The 20,317-nt window shown below is 36.1% G+C and overlaps 1 protein-coding gene across 1 annotated transcript in view; it reads right to left on the bottom strand.

Moving 5' to 3' along the window:
- Positions 1–20,317, bottom strand: part of LOC149067458 (neuroligin-4, X-linked-like) — a 169,434-nt gene that overhangs the window by 45,746 nt on the left and 103,371 nt on the right. The window contains exons 3-6 of the mRNA XM_089252644.1: positions 14,989–15,138; positions 12,097–12,282; positions 7,083–7,324; positions 4,760–4,948 (exon numbers count right to left, since the gene is read on the bottom strand). Of these exons, the coding sequence (XP_089108770.1) occupies positions 4,760–4,948; positions 7,083–7,324; positions 12,097–12,282; positions 14,989–15,138 (767 nt within the window). The remainder of the gene's footprint in view (positions 1–4,759; positions 4,949–7,082; positions 7,325–12,096; positions 12,283–14,988; positions 15,139–20,317) is intronic.

Genomic DNA, 20,317 nt, shown 5'->3' with positions numbered 1-20,317 from the left:
AAAGAGTGGTTTTACTGTATTAACCTGTGGTTTTTTTTTTTTTTTTTGACGCATGATATTTGCACAAAAACTATTTATATACAGCATCATAACATGTTTTGTTCGCTTTCATACTGAATACCTAATTTAAACCATCATCTACCTCTACTTAAGAAATTTTAACTGCAAGTTTTTAGTTTTTATTCGATAGGTAGCGGAAGGTTTTCATATTTTTGTGATTAATAATTTTTCGGATAATAATTTTTGAACGAATCGGAGAATTTATCCTTTCTCCGGACTCTTTTTAATTATACAATATATAATTTTGTTGGGAAAATAATATATTTTTACGCCATTGTGTGCAAACCGTGAAGTATTTCTCTTCTTCTATGAATAACATCAGGATACATTATTTCATTGGGGAATTGAGGTTTTCTGTTTTATAGAACAAGCCCAATTGCAGTACGTGAGAGGCCCATAACCGCACTGGGATACCGATTACTGTATTTGGACCTTGAAATCATATCGAAGTATGTTAACTACACATTCGTATCATGGCTGTCAAAGAAACTATCTCTGCAGATAGAGGGAGTGAGAATTTCATGCATGTGTATAGGAACACTTGCATCATGAAGAAATTTAAAATACAATAATAATAAATGTTTATATATGCATCTATGCCCGCGTCGGACATGTGGTCGGTAAAATTGTATTAAATTATCTCTGTGGTTTAGACAAGAGATGTGCAAGGTTAGAAAGCAGACTGTTTCTTATTAGACAAACACATGAATTCCGCGAGAATGTGTATTCCACATACTGCATGCAAAACACTACAAAGTTTCTTAGGTTTCTCACTTGATTTCTTTCCATCATTCTAAATCGGTTTGTGAGTTCTAATTCGAGCTTCACAAACAAATTGTTTAATTCAGCGCAATCTCGATTCATTGAACAGTTTCAAGAGAACTATAGATGTTGGCGCTGCGGTTGAATTTGGATAATAACTATCAATGTGTAATTATTTATCTAGACACATGGTGGGACTGGACGATATATTTGAAATAAGATTAAACAGTCGCGAATATTTCGAGAAGTGTATTAACAGAGTGGTGACGGCTGATATCACGGATTTTGCGTATCGAATGCACCCAGTTACGCATCTAAACAGGGCTATTTGTGGATCCTAAACTAAAACTGTTTTGAGAAATTGATTGACAAATATCTCTTATTTCGGCTATAATATTTAGGTGATAAGATATGCATTTTAGGTGTGTACATTGGATAATGCACACCTTTAACTAGAGATTATGTGATAGGCGTGTCAGCTGGTGCTGCCATTTATGCATATTTCAAATTCGGATGTAATTGAATATAATATTTAATTATGGCTTTAATTTCAGAATGTTGAAAAGGTTTACCATTTGCTTTCATTCGACATATATTTGCATGATCACTGGGAAACATCCAAACAAATCTCGAGTTGTATGTAAACTAAACATCATGTCAACGATGTCCCAGTACCATGAAATGTGTCCGAGTGGCGTGGTGGTAAGATGCTCGTTCACTACAGTGAAGGTTGCTGTCGCGTTCCAGGTTCAAAACCGAAGGAGGATGTAGTTAAGCTATTCTTCCTAACGGACTTGACGCGACCACCGACATAGCGACTTCATTTCCAACCCATCTCACTAATGGCAGTAAATTGCAATATAAGCAGCATCTTTCACATCTGCAAATATTGGGAGTTCTAGCACCCGCTTGACGACGGTTATCCTTCGTAAGGAAAGAAATGTAGAGCAGACATTGGTGAAAATATTCTTGAAGCGGGTTTTATACACGCTTTTTCTATTTCCCATGTGAACGGGGCTATAGAGATATGGTGTTTGGTGAAGTAGTAACATAAAATGATACGGTTTTTATTATGTGTTGACTACTTGTTCTGGACCAACAATGCTCTCCATGCACACGACGCAAGACCTGATATGGATCATTTCGGTTGAAAACACTTATTAACAAAACGAAATTTCCTGTTTAAGGTTACAAAGCAGAGTGTCTCTTGTTTGCCTAACGCATGAATCATGCGAGAATGTGCATTTCATGTACTGCATGCAAAACACTACAAAGTTTCTTAAGTTCCGCTCTCTAGACTCCTTTCCAATCCTTCCTATGATCAATTTAAATCTTCACTGAAACGGGTCAAACATAATCTTTGGTGACTTACTGTCAGGGCCGGTGCCAGTGACGAGGCAGCCGTCTAGGGCGGCATGATCACAGGGTTGACATATTTTAAACGACATATTTATTATGACAATTTTTTCACTCTGACGAATTTTTACACATTGAAATAATTTCGAAGAAAAATCTTGAGTGGATGGATAAATAAGTACAGGTAAATGCAATACTTTTTCGCTGTTGAAATGCCATTCAAATCTTTGCTATTCTTAATTCTTCTCAACACACCTCCTTTCTTGCACTTCCAAAAAGTGCCACTTATCTCTAGAGAAGCTGGTTCCTGAAAAAAATTAGGTTTCCTCTCTTATTTGTTAATCTTTTCACTCACTTCATCAACATTTTTCCAATTGACTTTCTTTTCTTTATTCGAATCCCTCAGCACAAGTTTGATTTCCTTGTTCACCTTTCCACAAATGTCTCTTTCAGCCAACACCATACTAGAAGTCTCTCTAGTGTAGCGATGACTCATCTCCTGAATGCTGTGATTGCCCCTTTCGGTATACCTATATCTGTTCCCTATGTCAGGATTTTACAACAAAGTTTCTTGCGGAATATTTAATATATATATATATATATATATATATATATATAGGTATGTATGTATATATGTATGCATGTATGTATGTATATAAAGTGGTGTCTCTATACTGCCGTCTCAACAACATCATAGCCTCAGGTCAAAATGAAAGAGGGATTAACCAGCATCTCTTAATTTGCATATTTACTGTCATAAATCATTGTGCCAGATCTTATCGAGGAACCCGTATCCAACTGAGGTTCCTACATGCGAGAAATTTTGAGTTATTACCCTTAAAAGAGCATTTAAATTAGCAGAAATTCGTTAAAATTGCATAGAAAAGCATTTTTTTTCGATATTTTATTTTGTTTAACTGAAATATTGCACTTTTTTAGTGTTTGGTCGGCTTACGAGGGGCACGGTCCCCCTATTCCCCTCCATGCTTAGGGAGTCTCTGCTCTTAATAGACAAATTTATTGACATAAACCATTGCACCAGATCTTACCGTGGCACCCCTTATCCAACTGAGGTTCCCCGCATGGCCCCTGCAGGGGGGGGGGGGCTATCATAGCTCCACTTTGGGGCCCAAGAGTATCCTCATAAAAAAAATTTTCGCAATATAAGTTCATAATAGAGACGGACCGTTAAGAATCTTACCTGGGAGCCCAGCAATGATATCAGTTTAGGGGCCTTACTGCAGGATGAAGAGTCTCCCTACCGTGCCCAGTTGAATTCAGGGTTGGAACTCATGAGGTTGGAGCCCCGTAAGCCTATTGGGAGGAATATTTACGATTCAAGAGCTTTGATTATAAAATAATCATGATGCTAATTATTGGATCATAAGAAGTTCATCTGAGTTGTCGGTGGATATCTCACATATGAAATAAAGCATCTATTGACAATGATTTCAGTGAGTACTATGAACCCCAACAAGGGCGTGGCTGGCGCAGGGCTTGCGAGGAACCTCATTGTTTTTTTTTACACTATAAATTCATTGTAAGGGAATTCCGTCCATATTTTGTAAACTTTTCCCCCATGGAAAAATTGTGCCTTTCTTAGGCACTTTTGTCCATAACCAATAAACATTAACAGTAAAATTTCATCAACAAAAATATGCCTTTTTGAGAAAATATTGAAAACATCTATGTCAGTGTTATATCCAACATGTAAGAAAGACATCAATAAACTAGATCCACTTCCGCCACCTATCGAGTGAAACTGTTACATTTCTTCATTTCAGATTAGCAACTGGATTTGTATTAATGTGCCGTATAAAAAAAATATATGATATTAGTTGTTTATATTTGATATATGATATTAGTTAATATTTTACTCATAATAATATAAAATTATCAAGTTCGCCTGGAAATTTTAACAATCGTTATTTGTGCGTGGGAGATTGTTACCAGCGTTTAGCAGCTTTTATAATGTTTCATATTACAATCACAAGAACTCGAAGAATTGTGACAGTTTTGTTTCATAGGGAGCAGAAGAAGTTTAAGTTCGAAGATCATATGTAATACAATACTACTACAGCGGTTCTAAACCTTTTGGCCACATGGTCCACTTTAGACCATATTCTTTGATCATGAATGATCGGGTTTGAAAAGGTAAAAAAAGTACAAATCATGTACTTAATCGTTTCAATACTCTGTAATAAACCCACATTTTAAAACCAATTTCATTTCTTCAAAATAAAATGAAAAAATAAATCAGCGAAATGCATGTAAATGAAGATAGTTTCAACTTCATGCGTAAATCATTTAGAGAAGGTTTATTGCAGTGATCGAGTATCTCGATCAACACATTCGGATGATCTCATTGAGATCATCCGAAATCTGGAGAAGATGTTAGCACTCGACAATAGGCGTAACGATGATAAAAATAAGAGTAATGGGTTAATGAGTCGAAACAAACCGTCGAACTAATTTGAAAAGAGGGGGGCTTCAATACTCAAAACAAGAGCCGGAATGGAAACGGCTTTAATTATCTGCGATAAAGTGCTACTACGAACATAGAAATTGGATCACGACTCACTTCTTGTAAGTGGTAGGTGAAAAGATTTCTAACAAGCGTCCTTATTAGCCGATCTCTTCTCGAACTCTCGATACCGAACTTCTCTTCCGCCGCCGAAAATTGGAAATACGACTCGACGCGCGTCGTGCCGAACAGAAGATCGTACTGAGAGAAAATCTCCGGTTGCTCTTCCATCAAATTCGACGGATCCTATCGAAAATATAAACAATATATATATATATACACACACAAAAAAAACATATATTTCGTAAATTTCCCGTGTTTTGAACTTCCACTCACTTATTTGATTTTAAATTGGAGATCCAATTGAAAGAATTGCCCAAATAACGTGTGCAATTCAGATGCGGCATTCATATTGCAAGGAATTGTAAAACTAATAAAATAAATAGAAAACTAAATTTTTATAGATCTGTGCTCAGATACCTATTCAGAAAGTTGTTGCTCCATCTATATTGAGTCCAATAGAAACTTCCCACATTTCTAAATGAAACATTCGCTGAGATATTTGAATTAAAAAAATTGGATTAAAGTTGGGAAAGAACAGGAAAAAGTAACAGACAACACTTCTTTCCCCATATTTATGCTGTACTTTCGTCAATGTTTTATTCGATTCGTGAAATCAAATATCTCAGGGAATGTTGCGCTTAAAAAAGTGGAAGTTTTATTATTGGCTGCAGGATATTAACTTCCAGGGTAACAACTTCATAGCTGGGTTTTCAAGGACAGGGTGTTCTTATAAAAAGTCAGTTTTTAAACAACCCTCTGCAATATAAATGGCATACCTGAGTTTTAAATGCTATTTGCAAAATTTTTCTAACTGGAAATTTTTTTTTTAGGATCAACGGTTCACCCGTAAAATGGGTCAAGAGGAATTGAGAAGTTCCCCCAATTACCAATTTTGAGTATATTTTGGGTGAAGGAATCGTACCGAAGGCTGTGACACACACATTAAATAGTTAAATAGTTGCTGCTCAGAGTTAGAGACCATGTCCTTCGCCATACTGTTCGTCTGCATGAAGCCAACAATGAAGATATGTTTGTGTTGCTGCTACTAAGACGCACATAAACCTCGTATAAATGCGTTTAAATCCAGGTCTGTGAAAACCATTTAGAGGATAATTTGATGGCAAGCTTAGCAATATTGCGCATCATGGTAATATCGGCAATATCCACAGAATGTCGGTACATCAAAGGAAACGGCTCATTTAAAGCGCTGTGCAACGGCATTCTTCTTGAGCTGTTTGATACAGCGTAACGCTGTACAATCGATACGAACGTGCCATTAGGAATTTTTAACGATTTGGCGGATAGTGAGCCAGCTTCATCGTACATGTGGATGTCTGCCTGTTAGGTGTTCTGATTTCTACCAAGTTGAAAATGATAGTGACAGATGCATGATGTTTGGAGATTTTATTGTTTTCGCTATATGGGTGTGCCTGCTCTCTTTGGTGGAAATACACATTCTGCAGAGGCTGCAGAGGGATAATGATCGTCCTCGAACATTTTGCCTGATGCAGCAGTATATTTCAGAGGAAACTAACTTCTACGCAAGATAGATCCATATCTACAGACAATCACCGTGTCGTGTCAGACAATGTAAACATTCTTTAGCATGAAACGTTTGTCAGCCACGATACGATAGATATGAATATGCTCCTTGGTTTCATGTCACAGAAAGTTTGCCGTGTCTGACACGATTCGGTGATTGTCTACAGATGCGAATCCACCTTGAAACATTTTTGCCCCTTTTATAAAATCTATATTTCATGTTTGCAGTAAGAAAAAAAAAAGTAAATTTGCAAATTATATGATGTATATGATGATTAATTATATGATGATACTAAGAATGGATGTAGTGAAATTGTACGGGAAAAATTGACTTAGAAAGTAAATTTGAAAAATAATGTGTGTGTGCGCGCGCGTGCCAAAGTGCAAGTCTTCCCGTATAAAAAACGCATAAGAGTGAGAGAAATGTGCGTGTATATTAAAATAATTTGCAGCTTTTGTTGTAATAAACTAACATTAAATAAATGTGGTGCATCCACTATGTACGGAGGGGTTCTCATACTCTGCGCCGAGGACCGGCTGCCCGACAGTGAAATTTCGAAGAGATCCTTTGTTAAACTGCTCTGGGGGAAGGTTGATTACGGTAAGGAGCGATGCGGGTGGGAAAAGTTTGAAATCTCCTGATACATGGAGTTATTATTTATAAAGTTGAGTAATTATCAGTTTGAAATAATAAAATATTTTACTGATGAGGCAAAATACGTATAAAATCTGGAAGAGATTTCGGCAACTGGATTCAACACCGCATTTTATTTACTTGAGGTAGTACAATTCCATCCACCGTCGGACCGAACCCCGTCAAATGATCAGGTACCGCTAAATCAACGGCCATGATGTCTTCCAGTGGAACTTTCCGCAGGCATTCGACCAACGCTGTATTGTCGTGATGCGGGCAGTTCAGCTCTTCGGCCATTCGCTTCGTGTAAGTCACGGAATCTCGAGCTATGGCCCAAGGACTGAGGGCCGAACCACTCTGCATGATTGCACGGTGGAAGAGACCTAGAAAGAGTAATGATAGGGCATACATATATTTAATTTATGAGCCTTTATACTTATTTAGAAATAATATACAATTTTAGAAGAATCTGAATAGGTGTAGTGTTAGAGCAGTTTTTTTTTTTTCATGCAAAATAACACACACATAATACAAATAATATACAAAATAAGACAATAGAACACAACATACACTCTGCAGCTCTTAGGGACCCAATCGGTCCGTCCCAGAGCATAATAAATTTCTTTTCTATAATCAGAAAGCAACGGTAATTATATTATGTATAACACTAAATACATTTCAGATATAATTTTTTTTATTTATTATTATTTTTAAGTTTCATTCAAAGCTTGTCTCTTGATCACTTATTTTATACTTTCAATGAATGTTCCGAAATTTGAGATAGAATTTACAGGTGTAAAAATTTCTTCCTTGAGGTGTTTGTTAAGTATTACCTTGAACAATATTTTCCGAATTTGTTACAAACGGCTGGTCTCAAGTAATTCATGTCTTTTTGTATGAGGTAAGAAAAAATTTATTATTCTTTACCATGGAAATGATTAATTTATACACTTAGACTTGCCTCACAGTTCGAGTGTTAAAACATCTGAATTAAATATGTTTGAATTATTAAATGTTAAAACATTGCGTTTTATGCGATTGCAAGTGTTATTCAAATTTTTGATATTGTCGTGGTAATCACCTCCCCATACCAATATTGAGTAAGTTACTCTTGATTGGATCCATGCATGACAGACTGTCTAAAGGTCTAAGTTCTCTTCAACTCTTCAGATAGATGGGCCAAATGGAAACTGCTCGCGAAGCCTGCGGTCCACCAACTCAGGTAATTTAGTGTCATCTTAATTAATAGAAGGGGCTGGTGGGGCTCCCGAGTTAAACAGAGACAAAAATAATTGAAGCATTTTTATTTATTCTGAAATTAGTTGTTTTTAATTATTTATCAATTTTGATTATTTCGGAAATAATTTTTCTTTCACTTATTCTGAAAACAGTTTTCGATGAATTACTGATTAAATCAATTAGTTCTGAGATTTCAATCTTAAATCATTTTAAACTACACTGTAATTATGAATTTCGGTGATTCTAAAATTATTTCCCATAAAATATATCGTGAAACCATTTCTTTCAATAATTGTTTAATTATTCTTTTATTAACTGAAATAATTTCTATCATAATTTACGAAATTATTCCTTTCATTGATTTATCGGTTATTTTTATTCACTTGTTCTAAAATTATTTGGTTCATTAATTCTGAATTTCCATCAATTAATTTTGAAATTATTACTTTCATTAATTTTGAATTTTCATCAATTTGCACTGGAATTATTTCTTTCATTTATTCCAGTCATTCCTTTCATTTGTGCTAGAATTATTTTTCCATTTATTCTGGCGTTATTTCTTTCATTAATTGTGAATTCTCATTAATTTGTGCTCTAATTATTACTTTAATCAATTCTCAATTTTTCATCAATTTTATTATTTTAATTTATTCTAGCAAATAATTCTAGAATGAATCGTTTTTCAAAGTTCTCATTCATTTTCAAAAAGTGATCGATGGGCCCCAACAGAAAGCTCTGAAGACGAAATGTGGCCCACGGGCCATACGTTGAAGACCCATGTGTTAAATTATTCGAAACACTTTCTCGTAGTTATTCATGAATGTTTCAAGGATCGAAACCACATACCGACAAATTGAGTGATAAATTAGGCGTATAAAAATCCACAAGAGAGGAACTCGACTCTGTTCTCTCTCTCTCTCGATACCATCCATTTGGGGAAAAAAAGTCATAAATCTCTGCTTTTCACCGGAAGAAATGATACAGTGTTTTGCAATCATTACGAAATTTTTTGAGCTATTCTTGAACTCCTTTCTATATCCTGACGAGGGGAAACGATTTATAATTCTTGAGAAATTACTTTCGATCTGACAGAAGTCTATCCATTTAAATTGAGCAAGTGTGTGTGGGAAAGCGTGTGGTTTTCAGCAGCGGAATTCCACAAACGCCCATTAAGAAAACATTAGGGAGAATTCTTTTGCCAGGTTTAATCTGTGTTTGAACTAGTGTTTTCGAAATTTTCCCCTTTTTGCTTTTCCATCTGTATATTTTTCTGCAAAAGTGCAGCAAATATTTGGAGAGCTTTCGAATTTTGTTTGATAAAAGCGTTTGTGTTTGTTGTTTCTTTTTCCCTATTGAGAGGCTAAACGCTGCTGAAACAGCATTCGATGAGCAAATATTTAGCCCCCCCTTCGTGTGCAATGGAACCAAATGTTTCAATAATCATGGCAGTAGCGGAGAAGAAATCCTTGCCGGAGGCCGTGTACACTTGACGTTATTCCGTTACCTCATTTACATAGCAGAGCTGTGTTCTTTTATCGAGGGTGGAAAAAAAAAATTTGGTAAACACCGCTAAGACCAAAGGGAGCATGATCAACTGAAATTTAGAATTTTTCTAAAATCTAAGGTAAATTACATAAATTTAATATCATGGTAGATACATAGCTAGTAATACAAAGCTGAGAAATCCTTCATAGACCCTTATTATATGTAGATGTAGATTCGGGATAAAGTGAAATGATGATTGCTACCTACGATAGCCAAATATCACTTACATACAGTATGTTCTCCTTCAGAGTAGTACCCGTTTCTCGCATGGGGGCAAACGCGTCAAGTGCAGAGAGCCAACAAATTTTTATAGTACAAAAATTAATTGCCTTTGTATTCTAGACACTAATCACATACTTTTTCCCCCCTGTGTGTGGCTCTGCCTTAATGAAGACTATACAACCTCGTCGCCGAGTCACCCGGATAAAGCATCACTCTGCTTACCAGGTCACTTTTTGAAATATTGATTATCCTCTATGACATTCCCATGATACTGAACTCCTGATAATGCGTCTCCTTAAGAGGTCCCTTTTGCCATGGAGAATTGGGAAAATTTTATAACAAATCAGCATAACACTTTTCCTGAAAGTACGCCTTCACAAATTTTTGTAGAAATCGAAAGTTTTTCGAACAATACACGTGATAAGCCCAGTCCTCAATTATCGGTGGTTTTTGTGCCGTTCGACAGGGCATGTTTCTTATGAAGAGGACCCACATAATGAAAACTGGAAGACCTTCAGCTCTAGCACTGACATCTTGACTACAGACACCTTGACAGAATCACGGTGGCAGTGGCCCGTGGGCCTTGCTGTACGATGAAAAGAAGCCCTGTGATAGAGAACTACCTATTTTTAAGTTAATTAATCTTTCCTCCGCTAGATTGTAATTGCCGGTCGCCATTAATTTAGAATCTTTTACGTTGTTATAAAATTGTACGCTAATATTTTGTTCTCCAAATTTTGGCCTCGGTAATAGGCTGCTGTATGTACCTGTGGTCTCGAGGCTGTTCCCGGGTGGGCGCATACGTTAAGACGGCCTAATAAGTGAAACACCCCAAAGTGAAATTCCCCTCCACTATTTTAGTATTTTATTATTATTTTTTTATATAAAAAGTAATTGCTTGGTACTCGTCCCTTTCAATTTTGATCCTTTTTGTCGCACCACGGTCATTTTCTGCACACGACGGCTAATTAGACTGGGACCTACAATTTATTGCCGATTCTGTACGGCAGCCTTTTTCATACTCACCGAGAGGCTTTTTTGTGGTCATGTCGCCGTTTCTGTTGTATCCCTGATCCAGGAAACCTTTCAATTTTGTCGTTCTTCATAATTTTGAAGATTTTACCACATTTTTATTCGAAAATGATGAAGCGTGAAAGTCAGGAAAATGATATTTTTAATATTATTACTCCATCAATAATGTTCCGTTGGATATTGCACCCAATAATAATTCTTTAGTAATAAAGTAATGATGGCAAAAGTGCATTGATTCGCAATATTTGAAGAATTAAATGTCAATTGTCTTTAAGTATTTTACATTTTTTAGAGAAAATGAATAATTTTTATAAATGTTTCAGTTGTAAATTTGTTTGATAATTACTGATCGAAAAAAAAAACAACCATTGTTTTTATTCATTTCCAAACACAGACACACATACATTTTGACGATCTTTATTTATTTTTTTCCTCATTATTACTGGACCACAATTTTTAATATAAAAACCTAAAAATCTACAATCGACTAAGACTGCAAAGTCTACTGCAACCAAAGTGACCCTTTCTTACATATTTGCGAAGTTCCAGGCTCTTGGGGTGGAGAAGAAGATTGAGATAAATTTTATAAATACAACTCGTAAATAAATTTATAAATTTCCAAGACTGAAGTCATTTAAATAATGAAAAGTTGATTCTATATACATAAACACATGTATGGGAGACAGGAAGTAGCGATGCCATGGATTACTTCTTTTATCCGGTCACTCCGCTTACGTGGTATTATTTTATTTCTGAGAGGATGAATTCATTAATGAGACTTGACTATATAGGCCGATACCAAACGAACGCGATTATTCCCGTACTTGAAAATTCTCGCAACCAATTGACAACTAGTTGTCAGCCAAAAAAAAAAAACCCTTCCCGTGCGAGAAGAGTGACGTGATTGCCTGACTATTCCAGTTTTCATTACCCCAAACGGGACACGAAGTTCGTGTATCATCTGCTCTAATGCGTTCCGGTGAAATTTTGAAAACCGTTTGAAGGGTTAATTTCTAAATTCAACCATATATACTATTTCATCCTCATCGGAAAATATTCATGAAACACAACTCCCATATACTTAATAACACAAAGTTGGAGATAATGTAACTAATACCTTTCGCCATCGGTGACAGCATCAGAAGGTTGACGCATGAAGCTCCATGTCCTTGTCCAAAGATGGTGACGTTCTGTATATCGCCTCCAAATTCAGCTATGTTGTCCTGGATCCAGTGCAAGGCAGCTACTTGATCCATCAAGCCGTAGTTCCCACGAGCAGACTTATCCACGGCCGGCAGGAAACCTGAATTTCAAATATTTTGAAATAATTATAAATTCGGATAGGTGTTTCAATTTTATACAAGAGGGAGCGATTTTCGTTCCCTCACACACAGAAGGTACTCAGAATATAAAATATTATGTATGTGGAACATGATATGCTAAACATTATTGATAGTATTATTTTCAATGAAAATAACAGTAATTTGGCATAATTATAAAAAAGCATCTGCACAAGGAAAAACAATTTTGAGAATTCTGAATCGATTAAATTATCGAACTAATATATATATATATATATATTTATATATAATGTGGCAATATAAATTGGTAAATTTGAAACGATTTATTGGATAACACATATATGCGAGTTCGAGTGACATAATAACTGCTTTATTTATGACCCGGCTGCGATTGTTTTAATGCGAATAGTATGCAAATACTACTCGTAAAATAAAATTTCTCTCCCGAAAATGATCTTTTTCACGATATCGTTTCTGAATACATAATATCGGGTTTATTTCTCTCATAAAAATTCATATCTTCCCCAATTTTTTTTTCACGATAAGCTAAAGTCTCTAAAAAATATTCAATACGAAAAATGAGACGTGAAAATCAAAGAAAATTATTCTAAAAATTCAGAGAGTCACAGTGACAATCACTATTTATATTTATGTTCGTAAGAGAATTCGTTAATCTCTTTGAATCCATTAGATAATTTATCACGTGATAAATAGTTACTGAAATTGTAGAAGCTACGATTTCACACTGTTTCGTAGAGTTTCGCGTTATAGATGAAGGATATAATGTTTGAAATATGTTCCCGAAACAACACCTAATTGTAGATGTCTGAAGTAATATGATTATCAATTCATTGAAATTGACAAATCTGTAATTTACCAGCTATTCAAATCAATTCCGAATAACGAAAGAACGTGTGCGTGTAAATGAAGTTCTGGTATCTCGACCAAGAGCAATGTACCAATAAATGGTACGATGGTGTTCCTATATATATATTAGAACGTCTCCCAGAAATATTTTTTTTCATAGCATAACATCAGGAATGGCCAACTTAATCTGCCCAAAAGCCAATGTTTCAGCGTAGTGGATACACTCTGGGGTATATATGCCAAATCAGTAATATGACACGGAAAACTTATATATTTGCACCCGCCATGAAAATATAGTGATAACTCGGTAAACAAACGTCAATAAACGAAGACGTTTCTTCGTGATTTTTAGCTCTTATAATTGCCTATGGCACTCCGCACTTGTTTTGCACTCCACCAATCTGCACTTTTAAAGACCCATAACAGTTGTGTGGCTTGCCATATCCACCAACTGATCCCTCTTATGACTGCCTTTATGTCTCTCGGGGGAAGTGTAATGGAATGTCTACTCTCTTGACAATTTGCCTACAAAGCGATCACATGACCGAATAGTTTTCCATTACACTTCCTTTGCGGCAAGGGGAAATGGCAGCCTTTGTATGCTGCTTCGACAAAAATGGCACTCCACCAATCTTTACATTTAAAGACAGACACCCTCTTCCTCCCTTTATGTTGTAAGTTCCTTTATTTTTCCTCAGGAGATGTGTGATAAAAGTATATTTTCATGATTTGCCGGGAATGAGTACATAGGATCATTCGCCTTTGGATGTACAGCAATATTTTGACGACCATACCCTTACTTGGGGTGTAACACAATGTGTATTCAGGCTCATTGAAGAAGTGTGAGGAGACGAATCACCCATTATCTGTATTGTGAACGGGGGTGGGGGCGAATATCCATCTCCGCCTTCCCGCTTATGCCTATAATATTTTTTAATCGCTGTGCTATCGCTCCTTTCTCTGTATCCGGCTACGAATCATCGGTGCCATCTGTACAGTCGTTAAGGTGCCACGCATTTGTTAATACGTACGTATAACTAATATTATTGTCCTTTTATACATTGCATTATTTTTTGCGATATGCTTTTACGACTTCCGAGCATTATAACAAAAAAGCCATCATTAATCCGTCTTAGAGCAGCTTTACATATACGTATAATTGTGTTCTTATATCATGGATGGCAGCAGGGTGTTCCAGTGTTTCGCCATTTATTGCTACTCAGTTTTACAACCCCTTTGATCAAATCAGGCAATCTCCAAATCCTTGCGGTGCTTCTGGTCAGGTAGATTGGGAAATGCGAGCCAGTTTCCCATTCGAAAAGTCTCTCCGCAAAGAGCAGGCGTATCTACAACATAACACCTTCACTTCACATGTAGAAGACACATGTTTTATTTTGCAGCACCAGCAAAATAAAACATGAAACAATCACTGATCTGACAACATAAATACGTTACACTCAGAATACACATTTTGAAATGTGCCGATTCGCTGAAAATTCCACAGAGTTGTGTGCACGAGGTTCATGTACGTTTAAGTAGTAGTAGTAGCTGCGTTATTTAAATAGCGCATATTCAAAGAGAATCCGTGTAAAATACGCGCTAAAAGAGCTGAGTTTGCACTTTCGAGAAGTAAACAACTCATAATTATCTTCTGTCGTCTCTTTGATCGATCGTTAGTGGCTTTCGTCGTCTCGTGTGCGAAACAATAAATAAGAGTTCAAGGGCAATGAGATTCAGTTCACGGCACAGATTGGCCAGCAATCGTACCCGATTCTCTTGATGAATGAATATGCCACAGCACAGAGCACACACTAATTTTAATGTCCGAAGAGAATAATTACCTAGCGCTCCGAGTCTGTAGTTGATGGTCACCACAACGACATTCCCGTAGCTTGCAAGGACACGTCCATCGTAAGGATTTCCGGCATTCCATTCGTAAGACTCGCCGTGAATAAACACCATGACCGGTAGTTTGGCTGACTCTCGACTTACTGCAACGAAACAATCATTTACATTTTGAGTATACATGTATGTACATTCTCATTACAGAGAATGCAGATAATAAAAATTAATATGACACAGAAAAATTATGAACTAATCTATACTTGCACATACAGGATGTTTAACAGATCGTATCAGACGTATGAAGCAAAACTGAAGTAAAATTTAAAAAAATTGAGATGTAACTGTTTTATTTTGATAAAGTATCAATCAGGAATATACACAGTATAAACAGTTATGGAACGACATTAATTTCAAATTTTTTTTTTTGTTAACAAATTATCATTTATTTGCATTATCAGAAAAAAATCCAATTAATAAAATCTGAGCCTCTTATATACAGGGTGTCCCATAAATTTACAATGAGTTTAAAAATTCCTAAAAATTGAATGAATGGTTTTATGTGAATGTTGTTTGCAAAAAAGTTAATATTCTAAGGAAACCCGAAAACACCTTGATTAGGGATACTGGTGTTCCAACGAGTAGTGATAGCTCACCCGTCGATCATTACCCTGCCGATTCCACGAGCATTTGTGCAAGATGCCATGACTAAACAAGTGCATTAGGTTGCATACACCTCTGGATCACCTGACGCCAGTCTGGCCATAATGGAATATTGTGAAAAATCTTGAGCACCTGGGGCTCATCCCAGGATCAGCGAAAATAAAATATTAAAGAAAAGATTCGCGCTACTATTAAATCCAATATTAAGGAATTAGAATGGTTAAATGCGTTAAATGGTAAATAACGCCGTCGTACTTTGCAGATGGCTGCGTATATCATGAAAGGAAAATAACACACATTGATTTTGGAGAAGATAAATTGCAATAAAACATTTATTTGGTGGTTCTAAAGAGATAGAAGAGAAATAAAGGAAATAATCCGGAAGATAAAGAGTTGTAAGTGGATGAAAAGAGAGAGAAAAGAGATAGAGATACTATATCTCTTTTCAGACAGAAAAACTAACGCTTTGTTGCTTGAGTTGATAAGCAAAGTGTTTCGGCGGCTAATCGCGTTAAAATCGACGAGGAAAAACCTCGACATCAATGGGACACGAAAAGAAAAAAGATAAGGAAAATATAAGATAAAAACAGGATAAGATATCAGGTGAGGAAGATTAGTGTCAGCATTTCAGATCAAAGGGAGAAAGATATATAAAATACCTTAAGAAAGTAAATTTTTCTCATATCTACGACTTAAAACATCTAGGGTTTTAGGAATTTCTTAATAAGTAAATTATGCAACGCATGAAAATATTTTCCTGCCTGAAACCCACTCCAACACACAACGTTATGTATTTTTTTTTGCTAACAAAATATTAGTGAAATATTCCGGAAAGAAAAATGGTTATTTTTCACATCATCTCTACGTATAAAAAATTATTTCGTGTATTAAAGAGAATGTAAAGTTATTTTTATTCTGAGTGAAAATTTATTCAGTGAAATTTATAAATAATAAATCAGTTAATTAATAAGAAATGAGTGGGATTTGCATAAGTTTACGAATGAATTATACTTCGTTAAAATTCACGAAGTCAGAAAATATTGAACATGAATGGAGCATGTATCAGAACGTTGTTTATTCAGCTTTTCTCATGGAATGTGAAATATTCACTGAGGAAGTAATTCGTTATATTATTAATATGTTTACACTGTGTTGTAGCTGTGCATGGAACATGGAAAACTAAGCGAGGACAAAGTACTGGAAATTAATTCCTGAGAACAAACAAATTAATTTTTCCCTGAAGTTAGTCATTTATTCAAATACCCAGGTGTTGATTATTCAATACTGAAGCTTGGATTGTATAATTAGTTGGAGATTATTTTCATTGTACTGGTTCAAAGTTACTTAACGTTACTTCAAACTAATGGCTATTGTACACTGGAAATCGAAATCCAATCTGCATTAAAGTGTGTTATAGTGGGAATATATATCATTATTGAGGTAATTTTCGGATAGGTTTATTTACGGATTCAACTATCGAGGGGACGAATTCGTCGAAATCGCTTTTATTCCTAACGTGGTTTCATTGTGCTTTATCATACACGATAAAGCATGCTGAATGCGTTGGAATTTTATCATTGTAGTATCCACGTTCGTATGTTAGAGACATTTACTCTATTCATATTAAGTCACGGTTGAGGTTCGAACTATGCGACGAGTAGAGCGTGTTATGAAATGGCACCGCCGTGTTCGCGATTTATCGACGAATATAATTTGAGCCTTCTAACAGAAAGCACAACGAATTGCTATATTGCAGTGAGAGTTTACGGCATTCAAAACCTCCGAGAGAGCACTATGCCATTCACAGCATATAATGTTTACGAACAATTCAGAATATATCAAGTGAACGCATTTTTAAGGTGACGTTGAATTTATTGATAAATTTGCATACAATCTTCAGAAGGCGCGAATGAACTTACAAATTCACAGACCCCAATAGGGAAAATGCCCAATGAGGTAGCTGAAAAAAAGCCTATAAAAATATTGGATATGGAAAAACATACACAAAGCATGTAAAAATTCATGTAAAGAAATGCAGCTAGATAGAAACAAATTCGGTATACGGTATTGAAAATTGGGTAAATTTTCGAAATGAATATACAAGAAAAATTTCAAAGCACATTTCAAAAAGTAAAAACACTGTAAAAATAAAAAATACTGAAAAGAAAACATGTAAAAAAAGCGTGAAAATATTTGAAAACCATCATCTCTCACTTATACAAGGGAACAAAGCGAACCCGAAAGGTTGGTTGGAAGGAAGACTGGCGCAAGGGAACAAAGAAAAAGACGTTTAAGTGAAAAAGGCGAATAACTGAATAGCATTATTTACCTCCATCTTTTAGCGGCAGTACAGAAACTCGGCATATAACTCAGAGACACATATAGGTGAGAGGGTGCACAACTGAGAGATCACTATACATTATAAATAATTGTAAATGTAGTCAAAATATTTTAGCTAACTGAAAAAATTCGTTATGTAAAGGGTGGATCAAATGAAAACGGAATAGTTGATATAATTTTGTTTGTTTCTGTATGAGTGTGACGAAACTTTGTATAGAGATAGTGCGTAGGGTAAGGAAGGCAACCACTAAAACGAAATCGCCCTAGGTAGTCGCGTGGAATCGCGTGATATGTGCTGGCGGTCGGCCGACAGTACCGTCCAGCAGGCAATCGGTCGTTTTTTTTTTTCATCTGCGTTTCCGGAATGTTTCGACTAAAGAAGAGCAACGTTATTGAGTAGACACCAACGAATAAGGCGTTCGTTGGTGTCTTCTCAATATTCCTGGGCAAAGTGGATCAACTCTTCTAAGAGCAACGTTGTCTTATAGGGTTTTTTAGTGGCAGAAAAAGTTCACGAAGAGCGCGTCGGCGAACGAAGGCAGAGTATAGTAAACATACAATGTCATTGACTCTTGTGCAGAACTATCAGAAACGTTTCCGCGAGGGACGGGTATCTGTGAATGATAATACGCGACCTGATCGAAGTCACTTCGTCATCACTTGCGCTTTGGTGAAATAAATCAACCAGATAACCAGCCCAAACAGACGACGTCTAATAAGAGACCGCAGCAAGAAGATGGGGGAGCGTGTCGGTTCCGTTCATGCCATCGTTGCAGAGAAATTCCACCACAGTTAAGTGAGTGCACAGGTTCGAACACTTATGCCGGTCCTGCACAGGAAACGATGACAGTAAATGTTCACTATAAACTGCCTTTGTTCACCAATGCACTTCGGGGAAAAAACTTTAAACCCTTTCTGCCACTAAAAAACTAATAACACCTCGTTGCTCTTCTTCACTCGCAAATATTCCGCAGATGCAGATGAGAAAACAGCCTATTGCCCGTTGGATGATACTGTCGGCCGACCGCCAGCACATATCACGTGATTCCACGCGACTACCTAATATATATATAATATTTGAATGTTCTAATTCAAAGTATGTTACTATGACCACGAGTTATTCGATTTCAAATGGTCTCAAATTCTATACGCGGACCACCGAACTTCCCAAGTGTTCAAGTGCTGCCATCGATCTTACAAATGGGAAATAAGAAACCATCGATGAATGAATATTTCATGAGTTTAATTTAAATGTGTGTGTGTGGATTTTTCATTGAGCAGACTTCTTCAGTGTCTCCGAAGTGTGTTTTGTCCTTGTGCGGTCGTGTGTGCGTCGTGTCAGACTATCATCGTGAGAATCCAGGTTCGAACCCCGTTGGCGACACAGTGGGGGTCCTCTGATGTATGCGGTTTTCAATCTTCAAGGAGTGAACGAGAACCAGTCTCCCATTATAAATAGTATCTCGCAGAGAACAGACAGACCCTGAACACGATAATTGCATAACATAAAAATGCAGGTTTTATCATTTTCACTTCAAAATATGAAAGGGAGATGGCAGCAACAGTATGATACAAAACAAGCATAATTCTGGCAGTAAAAATATGTTACACGAACGTGCACACTATCTCTATCTGTCTCTCTCAACACTCAAATGAGTGTAATCAATGTTTTTAGAAATTCCCAATAATGTTTATGAGAAGCATGTACGATCACGTAATGTCTCGCAAGGAATTCAGACATCTGTCATTTTCACTATATGGAAGACAGATTGCATCACCAGTATAACACGAAATAAGCCTAACTCTGACACAGAAACGCGTTAGGACCATACTCAGAACAGGCATTGCGGCATTCGCCGATACGGTTAGACATTCCGCGAAGGAATGTGTTCGAGGTACATTTACGTAGTAGTAGTAAAACGAGCAGAAGAGTAGTATTAAGTAGCAATAGAAGAAAAATAATATTTTACAGATTTATATTATTTGTCTAGATTATATTATTAAGTGTGTAAAAATTGAAAAATGAGAAAACTTGAAGAAAAACATACCAAGCGTAAGACTCTTTTTAAAGCGTGCCGCCTGAATTGATATATCCATGATCTCATTATTTTTAATTTTGAGAATTTTCTTGATCTAAGCGGTGAAATTTACCCTACAGATTTGACACTCAAGAAAACCAATCACAACCTCCTGTCTACGGATTCCTGGATCTCAAAATCTGCTTATCTAATAACATAGCTTTTATCGGTATTTTCGACAAAAGGAAAGAATTGCAATTTAAAGTCAATTTTCTAACTAATTTCAATTTTAATATTAGTATTAGAA

The sequence above is a fragment of the Pholcus phalangioides genome, unplaced genomic scaffold, assembly GCF_987345545.1.
Source record: "Pholcus phalangioides strain wild (caught in Gottingen) unplaced genomic scaffold, Ppha-v1.0 ptg000030l_1, whole genome shotgun sequence".
Classification (NCBI taxonomy): domain Eukaryota; kingdom Metazoa; phylum Arthropoda; class Arachnida; order Araneae; family Pholcidae; genus Pholcus; species Pholcus phalangioides.
The sequence above is the reverse complement of the archived record's forward strand: the minus strand, read 5'-3'. Positions and strand labels throughout refer to the sequence as shown.